Genomic DNA, 20682 nt, shown 5'->3' with positions numbered 1-20682 from the left:
TACTTCCCAAGCGCTTAGTACAGTGCTCTGCACATAGTAAGCGCTCAATAAATACGATTGATGATGATGATGATGATGACCCTTGACCTCTCTCTCCACTCGGTGAACAGATGGACTCACTCGTGCCTGCTGACCCTCCATTAGGGCCTTTGGTGTCCCCCTCTACCTTCCCACCATGCCGCCACCCCTTGGGATCTCATCATCATCATCATCATCATCTATCTTATTTATTGAGCGCTTACTATGTGCAGAGCACTGTACTAAGCGCCTGGGAAGTACAAATTGGCAACATATAGAGACAGTCCCTACCCAACAGTGGGCTCACAGTCTAAAAGGGGGAGACAGAGAACAAAACCAAACATACTAACAAAATAAAATAAATAGAATAGATATGTACAAGTAAAATAAATAAATAAATAAATAAATAGAGTAATAAATATGTACAAACATATATACATATATCCAGGTGCTGTGGGGAAGGGAAGGAGGTAAGATAAAGGGATGGAGAGGGGGACAAGGGGGAGAGGAAGGAAGGGGCTCAGTCTGGGAAGGGCTCCTGATTCTGTCCTCTCCTGGCTCTCCTCCTATCTCCTATTTCCTTAGAGAAGCAGCGTGGCTCAGTGGAAAGAGCCCGGGCTTTGGAGTCAGAGGTCATGGGTTCAAATCCCAGCTCTGCCACTTGTCAGCTGTGTGACTTTGGGCAAGTCACTTCTCTGGGCCTCAGTTACCTCATCTGTAAAATGGGGATGAAGACTGTGAGCCGCCCATGGGACAACCTGATCACCTTGTAACCTCCCCAGCGCTTAGAACAGTGCTTTGCACATAGTAAGCACTTAATAAAAAATGCCATCAAAAAAAGTGTCATCATCTCTCTGGCCACTCATTCTCAGTCTTTTTCATAGGCCCCTCCTGACTGCCTCCCACGCACTAGCTGTGGGGGTTCCTCAAGGCTCATTTCTGGGTCCCCTTCTATTCTCCATCTAAACCCACTCCCTTGGAGGACTCATTCACTCTCATGGTTTCAATTACCATGCCTACGCGGGTGATTCCCTAATCTACATCTCCAGACTTGATCTCTCTCCCTCTCTGCAGTCTCGCATTTCCTCCTGCCTTCAAGACATCCCTACTTGGCTGTCCTCCCGTCACTTCAAACTTAATATGGCTAAAGCTGAACTTCCTATCTTCCCACCCAAACCCTGTTCTCCCGCTCACTTTCCCATCACTGTACACAGCAGCACCATCCTTTGTGCCTCATAAGCCTGTAACCTTGGTGTTATCCTTGACTCCTCTCTCTCATTCACTCCATGTATTCAATCTTTCACTAAATTCTGTTGGTTCAATCTTCACAACGTGCTAAAATCCACCCTATCCTCTCTATCCAAATTGCTACCATGTTAATATCCTTGACTCCTCTCTCTCATTCATTCCATATATTCAATCTTTCACTAAATTCTGTTGGTTCAATCTTCACAACATGCTAAAATCCACCCTATCCTCTCTATCCAAATTGCTACCATGTTAGTCCAATCACTTAATCCAAGGAGGCTGATGCGGTAATCTGCCTTGATTACTGCATCAGCCTCCTTGTTAACCTCCTTGCCTCCTGTCTCTCCCTAGTCCAGTACAAACTCCACTGTGCTACCCAGGTCATTTTTAATAATAATAATAATAATAATAATGACATTTATTAAGCACTTACTATGTACAAAGCAGTGTACTAAGCACTGGGGAGGTTACAAGGTGATCACGTTGTCCCAAGGGCGGGCTCACAGTCTTAATCCCTATTTTACAGATGTGGTAACTGAGGCCCAGAAAAGCGAAGTGATTTGCCCAAAGTCACACAACTGACAGTTGGTGGAGCTGGGATTTGAACCCATGACCTCTGACTCCAAAGCCCAAGCTCTTTCCACTGCGCCACGCTGCTTCTCTTATTTTTCTACATAAAACATTCAGGTCATGTTTCCCCACTCCTCAAGAACCTCCAGTGGTTGCCCATCTACCTCCGCTTCAAACAGAAACTCCTCACCACAGGTTTTAAAGCACTCAATCCCCTTGCCCCCTCCTATCTCACCTCGCTACTCTTCTACTACAACCCAGCCCAAAAAAGTTCGCTCCTCTAATGCCAACCTACTCACTGTACCTCGATGTTGTCTATCTCGCTTCCCAGTCTCTCACCCATGTCCTGACTCTGGCATGGAATGCCTTCCCATTTCATATCTGACAGACACATACTCTCCCCACATTCAAAGTCTTTTTGAAGGCACATCTTCTCCTAACTAAGCCCTCATTTCCTTTTTCCCCAATCTGTTCTGTGTCACCTTTGAGGGATTATCTCTATTTGTTGCCAAATTGTACTTTCCAAGTGCTTAGTACAGTGCTCTGCACACAGAAAGTGCTCAATAAATATGATTGAATGAATGAATTCACCACCCCCACCAGCCCTACAGCTGTAAGGTTATGTACATATCCACAATTTATTTATTTATATTAATGTCTGTCTCCTCCTCTGGACTGTAAACTCTCTGTGGGCAGGAAATATGTCTGTTATATTGTTGTGTTGTACTCTCCCAAGCGCTTAGTACAGTGCGCTGCACACAGTAAGCACTTAAGAGAAGCAATGAGGCTCAGTGGAAAGAGCCCGGGCTTGGGAGTCAGAAGTCGTGGGTTCTAATCCCGCCTCCACCACTTGTCAGCTGTGTGATTTTGGGCAAGTCGCTTAACTTCTCTGTGTCTGTTCCCTCATCTGTAAAATGGGGATTGACTGTGAGCCCCACATGGGACAAGCTGATTGCCATGTATCTACCCCAGCACTTAGAATAGTGCTTGGCACATAGTAAACACTTAACAAATACCATCCTCATTATTATTATTAATAAATACAATTGATAGCTTGATTGTTCCCTCCCTCACCCTCCTCCACATCACGGAGGGGCCTCCATCCCATCTGCCTCACACTATCCTGGCGGAATGGAGAGAAGCAGCCGCAACCTGGTGCCACCCCTAACAGCATCTTATGAAGGTTTTGGCCACAGGTGTGACTGTGGACTCTTTAGTCACGTGGAGCCTGAAATTCTGCTCCACTATACCGAAGATTAATGTTAGGAAGGCTTGCTATGAAGAGCCTGGAAAAAGTCATGAAATGTGCTGATGTAACAATTGCCACAACAATACAAATTGTCAACTCTTTGGTGTTTCTAGTGACAATGTAGGGATCCGTAAGTTGGACAGCAAAAAAACCAGGATAGAAAGAACATCGATTCTTTTGAAATGTGGCGGTGGAGAAGGCTTTTGCGAATGCCACGGACTGCCCAAAAGACAAACAGATGGATTTTGGAGCAAATTAAACCAATGTGATCTTTGGAAGGCCAAATGACTCGACATAGATTAACTTATTTTGGACACGTAATCGGGAGAACTAATACTCTGGAGAAGACACTAAGGCTAGGAAAAGTTCAGGGAAAATGTGGAAGAGGCAGACCGGCAGCTAGATGGACGACGATAACGGAAAAAACATTAGAAAGGTTGTGGATTATGGCAGGACAGGACGTTCTGGAGAAAGTATATCCATGGAATCGCTTTGATTCGGAAACAACTCAACGGCACTTAATAATAACAGCCGCTGCAACCTATTGTTTTAATTTCTGAGTGCCTGTCTTTGTCTTTTATGTTTTAGTGTTTTATTTCATCTCTTCTTCTGTGTCTGTGTTCAGTTTTAGATTGTGAGCCTCCTGGGGGCCAGGGACTTTGTCTAATTTCCACCTCTGTAGTCTTTCCCGGCACTTCATCTAACACTTTATTAAATAAGTGTTTAATAAATATTACTATTACTAATATATTACTATTATTAATGTTCAATGCAAAGGTTTTGCCTCAATTAGATCTTATTATAGTAATGATTATGGTAGCTGTTGAGGGCTTACTATGTGCCAAGCACCATTCTAAGTGCTGGAGTGGAAATGAGCAACTCGGGTTGGACACGCTCCCTGTCCCAAATGGGGTTCACATTCTTAACCCTCATTTTACAGATAAACAGGCCCAGAGAAGTGAAATGACTTGCCCAAGGTCACACAGCAGACATGTGGCAGAGGTTGCATTAGAACTCACCCTCCACTCCTCTGGCACTAACCTCCTCACCGTACTTCGTTCTCGCCTGTCCCACTGTCGACCCCTGGTCCATGTCATCCCCCTGGCCTGTAATGCCATCCCTCCACATATCCACCAAGCTAGCTCTCTTCCTCGCGTCAAAGCCCTACTGAGAGCTCACCTCCTCCAAGAGGCCTTCCCAGACTGAGCCCCCTTTTTCCTCTCCTCCTCCCCATCCCCCCTGCCCTACCTCCTTCCCCTCCCCACATCACTTGCATATATGCAACTATATCTCAACTATCATCTCTATGCTGATGACACCCAAATCTACATCTCTGCTCCTGCTCTCTCTTCCTCCCTCCAGGCTCACATCTCCTCCTGCCTTCAGGACATCTCCATCTGGATGTCTGCCCGCCATCTAAAACTCAACATGTCCAAGACTGAACTCCTTGTCATCCCTCCCAAACCCTGCCCTCTCCCTGACTTTGCCACCACTGTTGACGGCACCACCATCCTTCCCGTCTCACAAGCCCACAACCTTGGTGTCATCCTCGACTCTGCTCTCCCGTTCACCCCTCACATCCAATCCGTCACCAAAACCTGCCGGTCCCACCTCCACAACATTGCCAGGATCCACCCTTTCCTCTCCATCCAAACTGCTACCTGCTCGTTCATGCTCTCATCCTATCCCCTCTGGATTACTGCATCAGCCTCCTCTCCTACCTCCCATCCTCCTGTCTCTCCCCACTTCAATCCATACTTCACGCCACTGCCCGGATCGTCCTTTTGAAGAAACACTCTGGGCATGCCATGTTACTCCCCTCCTCAAAAATCTCCAGTGGCTACCAATCAGTCTGCGCATCAGGCAGAAACTCCTCACCCTGGGCTTCAAGGCTGTCCATCCCCTCGCCCCCTCCTACCTCACCTCCCTTCTGTACTTCTCCAGCCCAGCCGGCACCCTCCGCTCCTCTGCCACCACTAACCTCCTCACCGTGCCTCGTTCTTGCCTGTCCCGCCATCGACCCCCGGCCCACGTCCTCCCCCTGGCCCGGAATGCCCTCCCTCCACACATCTGCCAAGCTAGCTCTCTTCCTCCCTTCGAGGCCCTACTGAGAGCTCACCTCTTCCAGGGGGCCTTCCCAGACTGACCCCCCTCCTTCCTCTTCCCCTCCTCCCCCTCCCCATCCGCCTGCCTTACCTCCTTCCCTTCCCCACAGCACCTGTATATATGTATAATATGTTTGTGCTTATTTATTACTCTATTTTATTTGTACATATTTATTCTATTTATTTTATTTTGTTAATATGTTTTGTTTTGTTCTCTGTCTCCCCCTTTTAGACTGTGAGCCCACTGTTGGGTAGGGACTGTCTCTATATGTTGCCAACTTGTACTTCCCAAGCGCTTAGTACAGTGCTCTGCACACAGTAAGCGTTCAATAAATACAATTGAATGAATGAATGAATGAATGTATTTGTACAGATTTATTACTCTATTTTACTTGTACATATTTACTATTTATTTTGTTAATGATGTGCATATACATGCACATCACAGAAAGAGCACGGGCTTTGGAGTCAGAGGTTATGGGTTCAAATCCCAGCTCTTCCAAGTGTCAGCTGTGTGACTTCGGGCTAGTCACTTAACTTATCTGTGCCTCAGTTACCTCATCTGTAAAATGGGGAGGAAGACTGTGAGCCCCCCGTGGGACAACCTGATCACCTTGTAACCTCCTGATTGCTTAGAATAGGGCTTTGCGTATAGTAAGCGCTTAATAAATGCCATTATTAGTAGTATTATTATTATGTAGCTTTAATTCTATTTATTCTGACGACTTTGACACCTGTCTACATGTTTTGTTTTGTTGTCTGTCTCCCCCTTATAGACCGTGAGCCCGTTGTTGGGTAGGGACCGTCTTTATATGTTGCCAACTTGTACTTCCCTAGTGCTTAGTACAGTGCTCTGCGCATAGTAAGTGCTCAATAAATACAATTGAATGAATGAGTGAATGAACCCAAGTTCTTCTGGACTCCCAAGCCCCTGCTTTATCCGCTGGGCCACACTGCTTCTGCACATAAAGCCGATGTTGCTAAATATCTTCGATTGCCCGTTAGTAACTCTTTTCAAAGTTGCTGTATTTGCTGCAGTATTCTGGGCCAGGAGCTAAAGGCACGGGATAAGATTAAGACTGAACTTTCTGAAGAGCTATCACTGACAATTCCAGGAATTAAGTCACCACATCTGCTCTCATCCTCCTTTCTCCATGGGGTGACTAGAGTGTGTGATTCCACCACACCGAAAGCTTCTTGAGGGCAGGGATCTTGTCCACTTACCATACTGCACTCTTCCAAACCCTTCATATGCCTCTAGACTGTATGCTCATTGCGGGCCGGCAATGTGTCTGTTTCTAGTTATACTGTATTCTCCCAAGCACTTAATACAGTTCTTTGCCCCAGGTAAGTGGTCAATAAATACAATTGAATGAATGAATGAATCGGTGTGGTAAATTCAAACACACGGTAATCGCTCAATAAATAGCACTGATCAATAGAGGTGAGAACTACATTTGTTCAACATTTTTTTTTTATTAAAATACTGTTATACCGAGTGGAATGCTACAGCAATCCTGGTACAGGGTGGCATAACAAAATAGCCCAGTTTACATTTAAATATGTATGATAATTTAAACATACAAACGAAAAAAACTCATTGTCTTTGGCAGAAAGTTTCACAGCACGAAAAAAAATACTTTAAAAAGAAATACCAATATTAATCCAAAATATATTAAGTTGTTTTTTCCTCTTTCACGATATTTTTTGCTTTTTGTTTTTTTTTTTTCTGCTTTGTAAACAATGCACAGGAACTAAATGCATTTTTAATGGTCTGTGGGAGGGGTGGAAGGGGAGAACTAGAAAGTGCATTTTGTCCGGCAAATGCACTGATGTCTAAGGAAGTAAATTAAAGGAATCAGAAAAAAATATATATATATCATCTAAAAATGAGGCAAAGAACAAAAAGGAGACAACTGAAAACAAAGCACTACGGCACGCCATCTGTTCTGTAGAATGAACAGGGTGACTTTTATTAAAGTCAAAATCCACTACTGCCAGAAGCCAGCTGCCAGTAGCCAGGAGAATTCCAACTAAAATACATCCTTGTCTTTTGCTCTTCCTCCCAGGTGAGGGGCAAAACCTGCAGCCAGCTAACAAAATCGATATATTGCTTGCAAAAATACTGCTTCTATTTAGAGGCGGGTTCTTTTAGCCTCACTCACCTGAACCCAAACCTCTACTCCATTCTCCTTTATGTTGTCAGCGGAGTCTCTCTTCCCTGACGCCACCACGCCGGGAAAAAAACACGTCCATACGAACAAAGTGCTTCTCGTGTCTCACTGGAGAAGCTGGAGGAGGAGGGGATAAGCCACACCCCATTTGGCTCATGGTTTGCCACCAAACGGACAGAAGGGAAATTCCAGGGAGAGAAATCGTGGGAGACCGTCCAAAAGGCGATGGAATCCGGAGGGCTCTCCAGGCGGATATTTCAAGTTTAAGACAAACAGGATACAAAATGGAGGAAGAGAACAGAAGGCAAACACTCGGAACAGAGTTAACAGAGAACACTAGGGAGTCAGGGCATTGAAGGGAGAGTCCCGGAAAATTACACCGGCAATGGAGTCGGAGTCAGGAGAGACGATGCAGACTGGAAAGGAATTGAAATGGCCAATGTCCATTTTGTCTCTGTCTCATAAAACATAGAATTATGTACAAATAAAATAACAGGCCGCGGTCTGAACCTAACCTACAGGTACACACGCAACCCGACTGGGGTGTGGGAGTGGGTTAAGGGACACATTCCCAGGGTTTCAGCCACAGGGCAGGAGAGTGTGTGGGAGAGGAATGAGGAGGAAAGGGGAATTAAACTCTGGCACAGTCAGCGGATCCATGGTTGACTTCGGCAATGGGAACTTGAGGCCTTGGGAACAAAGGGGTGATCTCCATGGGAAATGACCAGCCGCTTCTTCCAGTCACATCTCCGTCCTCCGGCCCCGCACCTGACCCCCCTCTCCTAACACTCTCCCCGGCCCCCCAAGTCGCAGGCTGAGAATCCCGTGGGGACTCGGCCTCTTGGCTGGGCTCTCGGCATCTCCGTTCACACCAGAGGGACGCCGCGCCCTCCTGGCGGGCGGGACTAAAGGTCCTCAGCCCTCACCGGCGACTTGGAGGTCCGTCTCGGCTGCGACGGAGGCATCGTCGGAGGTCGGGGGTGGCAGTAGCTCTGCTCCAGTGCCTGGCCGGGATGGCCGAAGACTGCCGCTTCACCACGCTTCTGGGCCCAGTATTCCCCAAGAAGTGGCCCAGGCCTCAACCATCCTTTGGGGGCTCCAGTGGACGATGCCTCGGGGGAAGGGGACAGGATTTCAGGGAAGAGAGCGGGAGTCGTCTAGCCCGAGCCCCTCTCAGATCAGAATCTCCACCATGTCAGAAAGATCCCGGATCCTAGGGGCGGCTGAAGATTCTGAAGAGACACAAAAATGTCACACAGTGAGGAAATGCTGTGCTCTCTCTCTCTCTCCATCCCTCTCTCCTCCAGAGGACTCACACATTGGAGGAAAAACAAATTCCCGACAAGTTCCCTCTCCTTGCCACAGCCTGCCCCTGCAGTTGGCGATACAACTGTTCAAACCCCAGGCAGAGTTGGGTCCCGGCTGGCTCTTGGACTTAGATCCTTGAAAGCCAGCCCTTTGCCCTCTTTCCCGCCTCCTCCCAGCTCCCCTCCTCTCCCTGCCAAGGAGAGTCAGGTGTTTATCTACTGCAATTGGTTGGGGTGGAGGGTGGGGGGTAGGGAGATGGGAAGGGAGGGCAGCTGGGAAATTCTTCTCATGTTTGTGGTTTATGCGCAGATCGTGAAACCTGAATAGAGAAATGAGAATCTGCTACGGGTCGGCGGGGAGGGGGAATAAATGGCATCTTCTCAAATTTCTCCACAACAGCCCCCTTCTGAAACAAATTCCCAATGACCGAGAGAGGCAGAGAGACAGGGCCAGGGAGAGACAAGGAAGCAAGGAAAGACAGAAACAGAGAAAAGGAGATGGAGGCAGAGAGAAAGAGAGACAGATAAAAAAGACACAGAGAATCAGAGAGAGACAAAGAGAGGCAGAGAGACAGGGCCAGGGAGAGACAAGGAAGCAAGGAAAGACAGAAACAGAGAATAGGAGATGGAGGCAGAGAGAAAGATAGACAGATAAAAAAGACACAGAGAATCAAAGAGAGACAAAGAGAGGCAGAGACAGAGAAGAAGAGAGACAGAGAGAGATAGAGAGTTGGGGAAGTGTCTCGTGAGGCAAGCTTGTCTCTCTTGGCTCTTTATTCTCTCTGGGAACATGGAGAGAAGACCTCTAGAAAGGGTCATTGTCCTCATCCCATGCTGGCCTCCACTTTATTTCTTTTCTCTTCTCGACTTGATCTTTTTTTACGATATTTGTTAAGCGCTTACTCTGTGTGAAGCACTTACTATGTGTCAAGCACTGTTCAGGTTGGACACAGTCCCTGTCCCACAAGGGGCTCACAGTCTAAGTAGGAGGGAGAACAGGTGTGGAATATGTATTTAAAGGATGAGGCACGGAGAGGTTAAATTACTTGTCCAAGGTAACACAGCGTGGTGGGGCTGGGATTAGGTCCGTGCTCCTTCTACTAGGCTGTGATGCTTTTTATTTCTGGGTTATGCTGGGTTTGTCCAAGCATTTAGGGAAGGGAGCAAGGGTGGTGGGGAAGTTGAGAAGGAGAAGAAGGAAGAGGAGAGAAGGAAGAGGAAGAAAAGGAGGGAAAGGCGGAGGAAGAAGAGGAGGAAGAAGGGGGGAGGAGAAGGAAGAAGGGGAGAAGGAGGAGGGAAGGAGTAGAAGAAAAGGGGAAGGAGAAAAGGAGGAGAAGAGAAGAGGAGGAAGAGGAGGAGGAACAGAAGAAGAGGAACAGAAGAGGAGGAGGAGAAATAGCAGACAAGAAGGAGGAGGAGGAGAATAATAATAATAATGGTATTTGTTAAGCGCTTACTAAGTGCTGGGGAGGTTACAAGGTGATCAGGTTGTCCCACAGGGGGCTCACAGCCTTAACCCCCATTTTACAGATGAGGTAACTGAGGCCCAGAGAAGTGAAGTGACTTGCCCAAAGTCACACAGCTGACAGATGGCAGAGCCGGGATTTGAACCCATGACCTCTGATTCCAAAGCCCGTGCTCTTTCCACTGAGCCATGCCAGCCCTTCTTCCGAGAAGGCTCAGCCGTGTTTTCTGCCTGGTTCCCGCATGTCCAACAACAGGACTGCCCGAATCAGTGGGAAGCAGAGGTACTTACCAAGCGAGGCGATTCCCGGGCCGCTGCCATTCGGGAGCGTCTGGGGCTCAGCCTCCTGCGGGCCGCCGGGGCCTTCGCCAAGGCCATCTGTCTGAGTGCTGCCATCTTTGCTCCCGTGTTTGGTGTGGGAGGGGAGGGGGCCTCCAGGCATCTCCTCTGTCGGGACCCTCGCTGTGGGGAGAAACATCTGGTCTAAGTCTAAATTCTCAGGCTGGAGTCTCCATAGGGGCCGGAGACCCCTCCCGGGAGTCTCTAACTGTCCACCTGTCTCTCAGACAGAGGGGCATTCAAACCCTACTTTTTTTGTTCACAGGTAAGGGAGGGACATCCCCCAGCCCCGTCCCTGCCTCATCCCTCCAATCAGTAAACTTCAGAGAAGTTGTGTGGCTCAGTGGAAAGAGCATAGGCTTGGGAGTCATCATCATCATCATCATCAATCGTATTTATTGAGCGCTTACTGTGTGCAGAGCACTGTACTAAGCGCCTGGGAAGTACAAGTTGGCAACATATAGAGTCGTGGGTTCAAATCCCGGCTCCACCACTTAGCTGTGTGACTTTGGGCAAGTCACTTAACTTCTCTATGCTTCAGTTACCTCATCTGTAAAATGGGGATTAAGACTGTGAGCCCCACATGGGACAACCCGATCACCTTATATCCTCCCCAGCACTTAGAACAGTGCTTTGCACATAGTAAGCGCTTAACAAATACCAAAAATTAAAATTAATTAATTAATTAGAACTGGACTGGTAGCCTCACTTCATAGCCCGGAAGAGACTGGGCTTTTTCGGGGGCTTTCGGCATCACTGAAGGTCGCGCTTTTCGGTTCTCCACGAGAGGACAAGAGTATGGGAGACGCTCCGTCGTAATCTCTTGGGCTAAAACCTCAGAGGAAGCCACTGCCTGCTGGCAGTCCCAAGCCCTCCTGAGCACCATCAGTGATATTTATTGAGCGCTTACTGTGCGTAGAGCACCGTACTAAGTGCTTGGGAGAGTCAGTAGACCCGTTCACCGCCCACAACAAATTGCAGCAGGGCAGAATGTGAGCATGTAAGCTTCCCCAGCCTGGTCCTTAGGAGGCCTTCCCAAATTGAGCCCATTTTTCCTCTCCTCCTCCCCATTCCCCCTGCCCTACCTCCTTCCCCTCCCCACGGCACTTGTATATATTTGTACAGATTTATTACTCTATTTTACTTGTACATATTTCCTATTCTATTTATTTTATTAATGATGTGCATACAGCTTTAATTCTATTTGTTGTGACTATCTTGACACCTGTCTACGTGTTTTTTGTTTTGTCGTCTGTCTCCCCCTTCTAGGCTGTGAGCCGTTGTTGGGTAGGGACCGTCTCTAGATGTCGCCGACTTGTACTTCCCAGCGCTCAGTACAGTGCTCTGCACACAGTAAGCGCTCAATAAATACGATTGAATGCATGAATGGTCCTCCTCACCTGCCATCGCCGGGGGCGATGCTCCATCCGCCGACCGCTCCCCGGAAGGGGAGCTTTGCCAACCTGGGGCCACCGAGGCCGCAAAGATGGAAGGCACGGACTTGGCTGGGCGCAGGGAGCCTTGAGCCACCTTGCCTGGGTCCCTTCGGGAGCGCTGCTGCAGCACTTTGATCACAGCGTCTTTTTCCAGGATCTGAGCGTGAAGAGCTTTTAACCTGGCGGGAGAGGCGACAGTCGTGGGTCAGGATGGGGTTTGCTCATTCATTCAATCATATTGACCGAGCGCTTACTGTGTGCAGAGCACTGCATGAAGCGCTTGTTGGTGGAGTACAATATAACAATAAACAGACACATTCCCTGCTCACAACAAGCTCGCAGCCTAGAAGGGTTACGAGAAGCAGCGTGGCTCAGTGGAAAGAGCGTGGGCTTTGGAGTCAGAGGTTCAAATCCCGGCTCGGCCAAGTGTCAGCTGTGGGCCAGTCACTTCACTTCTCTGTGACTCAGTTCCCTCATCTGTAAAATGGGGATGAAGACTGTGAGTCCCCCGTGGGACAACTGGATCACTTTGTAACCTCCCCAGCGCTTAGAACAGTGCTTTGCACATAGTAAGTGCTTAATAAATGCCATCATTATTATTATTATTAGAAACAGACATTAATATAAATAAATAAAAGACAAATCTGGACATAAGGGCTGTGGGGGTGAGGGGGGAATGATTAAAGGGAGCAAGTCAGGGTGAAGCAGAAAGAAACGGGAGAAGAGGAAAGGGGGGCTTCGTCCGGGAAGGCCTCTTGAAGGCGAGGGAATGTCTCTTGGAGGAGAAGAGGTTCTCAGAGCCCAGCCTGAGAGCAGCCACCTGCCAGACATCCGGGCCACGGCTCACCTGTGGCCCTTCAGGATGTCTATTACAGTGGAACATATGAGTGGTGATTTAATTCCCTCCATTCCCAAGTGACACTTGCCATCTCACAGCCCAAATCGCCCTCTTGATTTTAGATTGCCTAGCAGAGCAGGGCAAAGGAAGCAAGCAGAGGGCAAATAATCTGGATCTTTTATTTGAATGGTATTTGTTAAGCGCTATGTGCCAGGCACTGTACTAAGCGCTGTACAGATTTATTACTCTATTTTACTTGTACATATTTATTTTGTTAATAATGTGCATCTAGCTTTACTTCTATTTATTCTGATGTCTTGACACCTGTCCACATGTTTTGTTTTGTTGTCTGTCTCCCCCCTCTAGACTGTGAGCCCGTTGTTGGGGAGGGACCACCTCTATATATTCCAACTTGTACTTCCCAAGTGCTTAGTACAGTGCTCTGCACACAGTAAGCACTCAATAAATACAATTGAATGAATGAATGAATGAAGCACTGGGGAAGATACAAGCCAGTCAAGTTGGACACAGTCCCTGTCCCGCATGGGTCTCACAGTCTTAATCCCCATTTTACAGATAAGGTAACTGATGCACAGAGAAGCGAAGTGACTGGCTCAGTAGACAAGCGGTTGAGGCAGAATTAGAACCCAGGCCCTTCTGGCTCCCAGGCCTATCCACTAGACCACGCTGTCCAGACAACTGAGCAGGGCGGGGAAAAAGAAGCAAACAGGGGGCAAAGAATCTGGATCCTTTTATAATGGTATTTGTTAAGTGTTTACTATGTGCCAGGCACTGTACTAAGCACTGGGGTAGATACAAGATAGGTTGGACGTGTCCATGGCGCACGTGGAGCTCATAGTACTAGTCCCCATTTTACTGAGGCTCAGAGAAGTGAATTGACTTGCCCAAGGTCACACAACCAACAAGGGACAGAGTCGGAATTAGAAACCAGGTCTTCCAGACCCGTGCTCTAGCGACATTCATTCATTCAATCGTATTTATTGAGCGCTTACTTTGTGCAGAGCACTGTACTAAGCACTTAACATGCTGCTAACGAGAAGCAGCAGGCTTCACTTGCTTCCTTTGCCTATCCTGGCCCTGGAATTCATTTCCAAGTCAAGTTTTCCTTTGAACAGGAGCAACTCAAAGTTCTGCGCTCAGCTATTTCTCAGGCCTCCAGACCACTACACTCCAGGGCAGGTGGGACTCAGATAATCTAAATTCTTTTGTGGTCCACATTCAGCCTTAAAAGCCCACTCAAACTGGTGGAGAAACTAAAGCATGGGGAGGTGAATTGGCTCACCAAAGGCCGCAGAGCAAAGTAAAGGGGAATCCAGGGGAAATTAATCTTTGACGATTGGAAATCCTTGTGGATACCAATCAATCAATCAATCAATCAGTCATATTTATTGAGTGCTTACTGTGTGCAGAGCACTGTACTAAGCGCTTGGGAAGTACAAATTGGCAACATATAGAGACAGTCCCTACCCAACAGTGGGCTCACAGTCTAAACCATGTTGAACCAGTAAATACTGAGGGTCTCAATGGACAAAACAGGACTATGGGGCCTATTTCTAGGTATGAGGGTGTCTTATTTTAGGCCCCATGGATTCATTCATTCATTCAATCGTATTTATTGAGCGCTTACTGTGTGCAGAGCACTGTACTAAGAGCTTAAGAATTAGTAATTAGTAATTAAGAATTAGAGTAGAATGGATCTTTATTCTAGGCACTCGGGTGTTTTATTCTAGGCCCCATGGAGTTTTACCCCAGCACTTAATATAGTAAGCGCTTAACAAATACCGAAAAAAAAGGGTTTCCACTACCAACCACCAAGCACACGAGAGCCAAAGCAAGGCCACAGCCGTGGGCCCCATGTGTGTTGGCCAGTACTCTCAGTGGAGGCTCAGAGGAATGATGAGATGGATTCCCGCACACCAAAATGAGAGCACCTCAGGGCAGAGGTTGTTCTTTTTTTTCCTCCCATGGCTCCCCATGACATCCTAGTGGATGGAAGACAGGCCTGGGAATTGGAAGGACCTGGGTTCTAATCCCAGATCCACCACATGCCTGCTGTGTGACCTCGGGCAAGTCGCTTCACTGCTCTAGGCCTCAGTTACCTCAACCACAAAATGGGGATAAGAGTGGGAGCCCCTTGTGGGACAGGGACTGTGTCCAATCTGATTAACTTGCATCTACCCTGGCACAAAGATCAGTGCTTGGCACAGGGTACGCGTGAAATAAGTGCCATCATTATTATCATTATCATCATGCAGCCAGGACTTGGCAGTCTGTGGGGGGTTTTGAGAACGGAAGTTGACCGACTGGCTCAGGGGATCGTAAGGATTCGAAGAATCTTCCCACGCCCGTTCTCCATCACTACGGCCCTGACGACCGTGTCTTAAGAATCCCACCCTACCTGTTCTCCATCTCTTGGTGTTTGTGGTTGGCCAGGAGCAGCTCTTCGTGCAAGCTACTGTTGGGGGAATGGTGCGGAGAGCGGGTGATCAGGGTCGTGTCCCGCTGAGCAGCGGCCGTGGCGGCCGCGTCCATGACGAACTGCTTCATGGTGCACTCCTCCAGGTACTTCTGCTCCCACTTGGTCATGTCAGCCTCCAGGGCCAAGATCTTCTCCTCCTTTTCCCTCAGCTGCTCACGCAGCCTCGGGGTGCTGAGCTCAGGGGACCCGCTGCTAGGTGCCCCCATCTGCCTCTGCAATGACACGGAATGACAAATTCACAAAACGCGTCAAGCGGCCGAAGGACCTAAAAGATCTTCCGGCTCCTCCCGGGGGCAGGGCACCAGCAGAGAAGCAGCGTGGCTCAGTGGAAAGAGCCCGGGCTTGGAAGTCAGAGGTCATGAGTTCTAATCCCGGCTCCGCCACCTGTCTGCTGTGTGACTTTGGACAAGTCACTTCACTTCTCTGGGCCTCAGTTACCTTATCTGTAAAGTGGGGATTAATAATAATAATGATGGTATTTAAGTGCTTACTATGAGCAAAGCACTGTTCTAAGCGCTGGGGGGATACAAGGTGATCAGGTTGTCCCACGTGGGGCACACAGTCTTAATCTCCATTTTACAGATGAGGGAACTGAGGCCCAGAGAAGCGAAGTGACTTGCCCAAAGTCACACAGCTGACAATTGGCGGAGCCGGGACTTGAACCCACGACCTCTGACTCCAAAGCCCGGGCTCTTTCCACTGAGCCACGCTGCTTCTCTGATTAAGACTGTGAGCCCAACATGGGACAACCTAATCACCTTGTATCTCCCCCTCAGCGTTTAGAACAGTGCTTTGTACATAGTAAGCACTTAACAAATGCCATTATTATTATTATTATTATTACTAAGAGCTTGGGAGAATGCTGTGGAGATGAAAGAGATGGTCCCTGCCCTCAAGGAGCTTTCGGTCTAATAGGGGAGGCAGGCGGAAGTGGATTATTTATTTACAAGTCGGTGGAGAAAGCAGAGGGACAAAGAGAGTAGGGAGAGGTGGATAAATAAGTCAATTAGAGTGCAGAAGTGCTAAAGATAATAGTGATGATGATGATGATGCCAGGGGAGTGAGTGATCTGTGAGGGGTAAGAGGAGTCACACACGCACTCCTTCCTCTAACATGCTCTGGCCAGGCCAGTTTCTCTCTAGTCTGTGAATCCACCCTGGAAAAGTTTCTGTGCTTCCGACATTTAGACCACCTTTTATGGTGTAAGCCTCTCTCCTGTACGCTGTCTCTGTCTCGCTACTTTTATGTTTGATTGGTCTGCTAGATTCGAAGCTCCCCTAGGGCAAAATGTAGAAGAATAGCAGCGTGTACGCACACAGATACACACTCCCTCAAGGGAACTCACTATCACCACACTCCCACATGCACACATACATACCCACAAGGGAATTTTATGATGCCATTTATTAAGTGCTTACTATGTGCAAAGCACTGTTCTAAGCACTGGGGAAGTTACAAGGTGATCAGGTTGTCCCACGGGGGGGCTCACAGACTTCATCCCCATTTTACAGATGAGGTCACTGAGGCCCAGAGAAGTGAAGTGACTTGCCCAAAGTCACACAGCTGACAAGTGGCAGAGCTGGGATTTGACTGTAAATGGTACCTATACACACACACACACTCACGCACTCACACATACACTTTCCCAGGGGAAGGCACTGTCAGCAATGTCTACACATGTGCACACACGCACATAAATACACATATTCATTCATTCATTCAATCATGTTTATTGAGCGCTTACTCTGTGCAGGGCACTGTACTAAGCACTTGGGAAGTACAAGTCGGCAACATACAGAGACGGTCCCTACCCAACAACGGGCTCACAGTCTAGAAGGGGGAGACGGACAACAAAACAAAACAATGCGCACACACACACATAAATACACACAATCACACTTCCACATACACACACACTTCCCCCAAGGGAACTCACCATCAATGGTGTCTACACATGCTTGCACACACGCACACACACACACACACACACACACACACACACACACACGGGAACTCACCATCACTGGGGTCTACACACACACACACACACCCCAAGGGAATTCACTGTCATTGGTGTCTACACACACATATTTTCCTAAGGGAATTCATCATCAGTGTTGTCTACACTCATTCATTTGATTGTACTTACTGAGCACTTACTGTGCTAGATTCGAAGCTCCCGTAGGGCTGAAGGTAGAAGAATAGCAGTGCGTACACACACAGATACACACATATACACACTCCCTCAAGGGCACTCACTATCACCACACTCCCACATGCACACATACACACCCACAAGGGAAAGCACCGTACTAAGGGCTCGGGGGAGTACAACACAACAACAAACAGACACATCCCTGCCCACAGTGAGCTCACAGTCTAGAGGGGGGGGTCTACACATATGCACACCCACACACGGACCCACACACCCCCACACGCAGGAACTCCGGAAATACTAACACCGAGCTGATGTGAGGAGGGTTTATTTAGAGACTTCGGTGATGGGTTCAGCTCGGGATCGTCCTGCACCTTTTCTGAGCCTCAGCCACGCAAACTGATCACAAGTCAGAGCTTAAAGAAGTCAGGCTATGGGCAGGTTCCAACGGAAAAATAAAAAAAAGAAGAGGAAAAGGCATCTCCCCACCTCCCCAGCCACGGGGCCGGCCTAACACCGAGGGGCTCAGATCTCTGTTGGCTCAGTGCTGGGAACAAATTCTTCCCCTCAAAGTAAACTGGGACAAGGGTAGAGTCTGTCCAGACGAGGCGAAAAGTCAAGGCCGGGATTTCGCCACAGCCGTTGGCAAACCGACACCTGATGGTACCATATACCATACCTGTATATATGTATATATGTTTGTACGTATTTGTTACTCTATTTATTTATTTATTTTACTTGTACGTATCTATTCTATTTACTTTGTTTTATTTTAGAGAAGCAGCGTGGCTCAGTGGAAATGAGCATGGGCTTTGGAGTCAGAGGTCATGGGCTCAAACCCCGGCTCTGCCAATTGTCAGCTGTGTGACTTTGGGCATGTCACTTTACTTCTCTGTGCCTCAGTCACCTCATCTGTAAAATGGGGATTGAAGACTGTGAGCCCCACGTGGGACAACCTGACCACCTTGTAACCTCCCCAGTGCTTAGAACAGTGCTTTGCACATAGTGAGTGCTTAATAAATACCATTATTATTATTATTATTATTGTTAGTATGTTTGGTTTTGTTCTGTCTCCCCCTTTTAGACTGTGAGCCCACTGTTGGGTAGGGACTGTCTCTATAGGTTGCCAACTTGGACTTCCCAAGTGCTTAGTACAGCACTCTGCACACAGTAAGCGCTCAATAAATACGATTGATGATGATGATGATGATCAGTTGGCAGCAGCGGCTTTTTGTCCTTAAGAACAGAAAAAACTCTTGACGCCTGACAGCCATTCCTCAACGCAGCCTGAGGGGCCAGACCCCGCCGGCCCCCCACACCTTCCCCACGAAACAGTGTGGCTCAGTGGAAAGAGCCCGAGCTTGGGAGTCAGAGGTCATGGGTTCTAATCCCGGCTTCTCCACTTATCAGCTGTATGACTTTGGGTGAGTCACTTCTCAGGGCCTCAGTCACCCCATCTGTAAAATGGGGATTAAGACTGTGAGCCCCATGTGGGGCAACCTGATTACCTTGTATCCCCCCCAGCGCTTAGAACACTGCTTGCCACATAGTAAGCGCTTAATAAATACCATTATTATTATTATTATTTTTCCCCAGTGCCACAAAATGGACTCCTCAACCCAGGAAGAAGAAACAACACCTTGAATTTGCAGAATACTTTGTTTTTCACATGACTGATTGTTCTGGAGAGGCAGTTATTCCTCTTTCACAGATGAGGACTCTACTGTGGTCCAGAAGGGTTAAATAATAATGATAATAATAATAATGACATTTATTAAACACTTACTATGTGCAAAGCACTGTTCTAAGTGCTGGGGAGGTTACAAGATGATCAGGTTGTCCCATCTTCATCAATCGTATTTATTGAGCGCTTACTGTGTGCAGAGCACTGTACTAAGCGCTTGGGAAGTACAAGTTGGCAACATATAGAGACAGTCCCTACCCAACAGTGGGCTCCCCTGGCAGGGGCTCACAGTCTCCATCCCCATTTTACAGATGAGGTCACTGAGGCACAGAGAAGTGAAGTGACTTGCCCAAAGTCACACAGCTGACAAGTGGCAGAGCCGGGGTTTGAACCCATGACCTCTGACTCCCAAGCCCGCATTCTTTGCACTGAGCCACACTGTTATATGACTTGCCCGAGGTCACCTATCAAGGCCAGTGGCAGGACTTGTTGCCAACTTGTACTTCCCAAGCGCTTAGTACAGTGCTCTGCACACAGTAAGCAATCAATAAATACGATTGATTGATTGATTGATTGATTGACTTGTGCTCCAGTCCAGGTTCACTGATTCCCTGTCCCTTGCATTTCCTTTCTAGTAGACCACACTGTCTCCATGGAGGAGGGAAAATGGGAGAACCCCCTGGAGGAGGGGAAGATCTACTTTCTGAGAAGCAGCATGGTCTAATATAAAGAGTATTTGCTTGGGAGCCGGAGAACCTGGGTTCTAATCCCAGCTCCGCCCCTTGTCTGCAGTGTGACCTTGGACAAGTCACTTCACTTCTCTGGGCCTCAGTTCCCTCTTCTCTAAAATGGGGATTAAGACTGTGAGCCCCCCGTGGGACAACCTGATAATAATAATGGCATTTATTAAGCGCTTACTACATGCAAATCACTGTTCTAAGTGCGGGGGAGGTCACAAGGTGATCAGCTTGTCCCACGGGGTTGCTCACAGTCTTAATCCCCATTTTACAGAGGAGAGAACGGAGGCTCAGAGAAGTGAAGTGACTTGCCCAAAGTCACACAGCTGGCAATTGATGGAGCCGGGATTTGAACCCATGACCCCTGACTCTAAGGCCCGTGTTCTTTCCACTGAGCCACGCTGCTCCGGATTTTTCCCGAGAAAACTCTACGGGCCAGAACGACTGCAGACGGAGGTGGGAGAGCTGCGTCAACGGAGTCGCTGTGGGTCGGAGAGGACTCGATGGCATAAGACAAGCTCTTAGTACAGTGCTCTGCACACAGTCAGCGCTCAGTAAATAGGAGTGAGAGAAAGACTGAATTGTCAGCTGTGTGACTTTGGGCAAGTCACTTAACTTCTCTGGGCCTCAGTTACCTCATCTGTAACATGGGGATTAAGACTGTGAGTCCGCCCCCCACGGGACAACCTGATCACCTTGTAAACTTCCCAGCGCTTAGAACAGTGCTTTGCACGTAGTAAGTGCTTAATAAATGCCGTTATTATTATTATTATTAAGTACCAGAATTATTATCTATCATCCAATCCTGCCGGTTCTAGACAAGTAGCGTGGCTCAGTGGAAAGAGCCCGGGCTTTGG

At 48.0% G+C, this 20682-nt stretch overlaps 1 protein-coding gene across 1 annotated transcript in view; it reads right to left on the bottom strand.

Moving 5' to 3' along the window:
• Positions 1–6655: 6655 nt before the first annotated feature.
• Positions 6656–20682, bottom strand: part of AMOTL2 (angiomotin like 2) — a 49349-nt gene continuing 35322 nt past the window's right edge. The window contains exons 7-10 of the mRNA XM_038749168.1: positions 15169–15461; positions 11876–12090; positions 10428–10598; positions 6656–8596 (exon numbers count right to left, since the gene is read on the bottom strand). Coding sequence (XP_038605096.1) covers positions 8538–8596; positions 10428–10598; positions 11876–12090; positions 15169–15461 — 738 coding nt within the window. The 3' untranslated portion in view covers positions 6656–8537. The remainder of the gene's footprint in view (positions 8597–10427; positions 10599–11875; positions 12091–15168; positions 15462–20682) is intronic.

The sequence above is a fragment of the Tachyglossus aculeatus genome, chromosome 1 (genome assembly GCF_015852505.1).
Source record: "Tachyglossus aculeatus isolate mTacAcu1 chromosome 1, mTacAcu1.pri, whole genome shotgun sequence".
NCBI classification, from domain to species: Eukaryota; Metazoa; Chordata; class Mammalia; order Monotremata; family Tachyglossidae; genus Tachyglossus; species Tachyglossus aculeatus.
The sequence above is the reverse complement of the archived record's forward strand: the minus strand, read 5'-3'. Positions and strand labels throughout refer to the sequence as shown.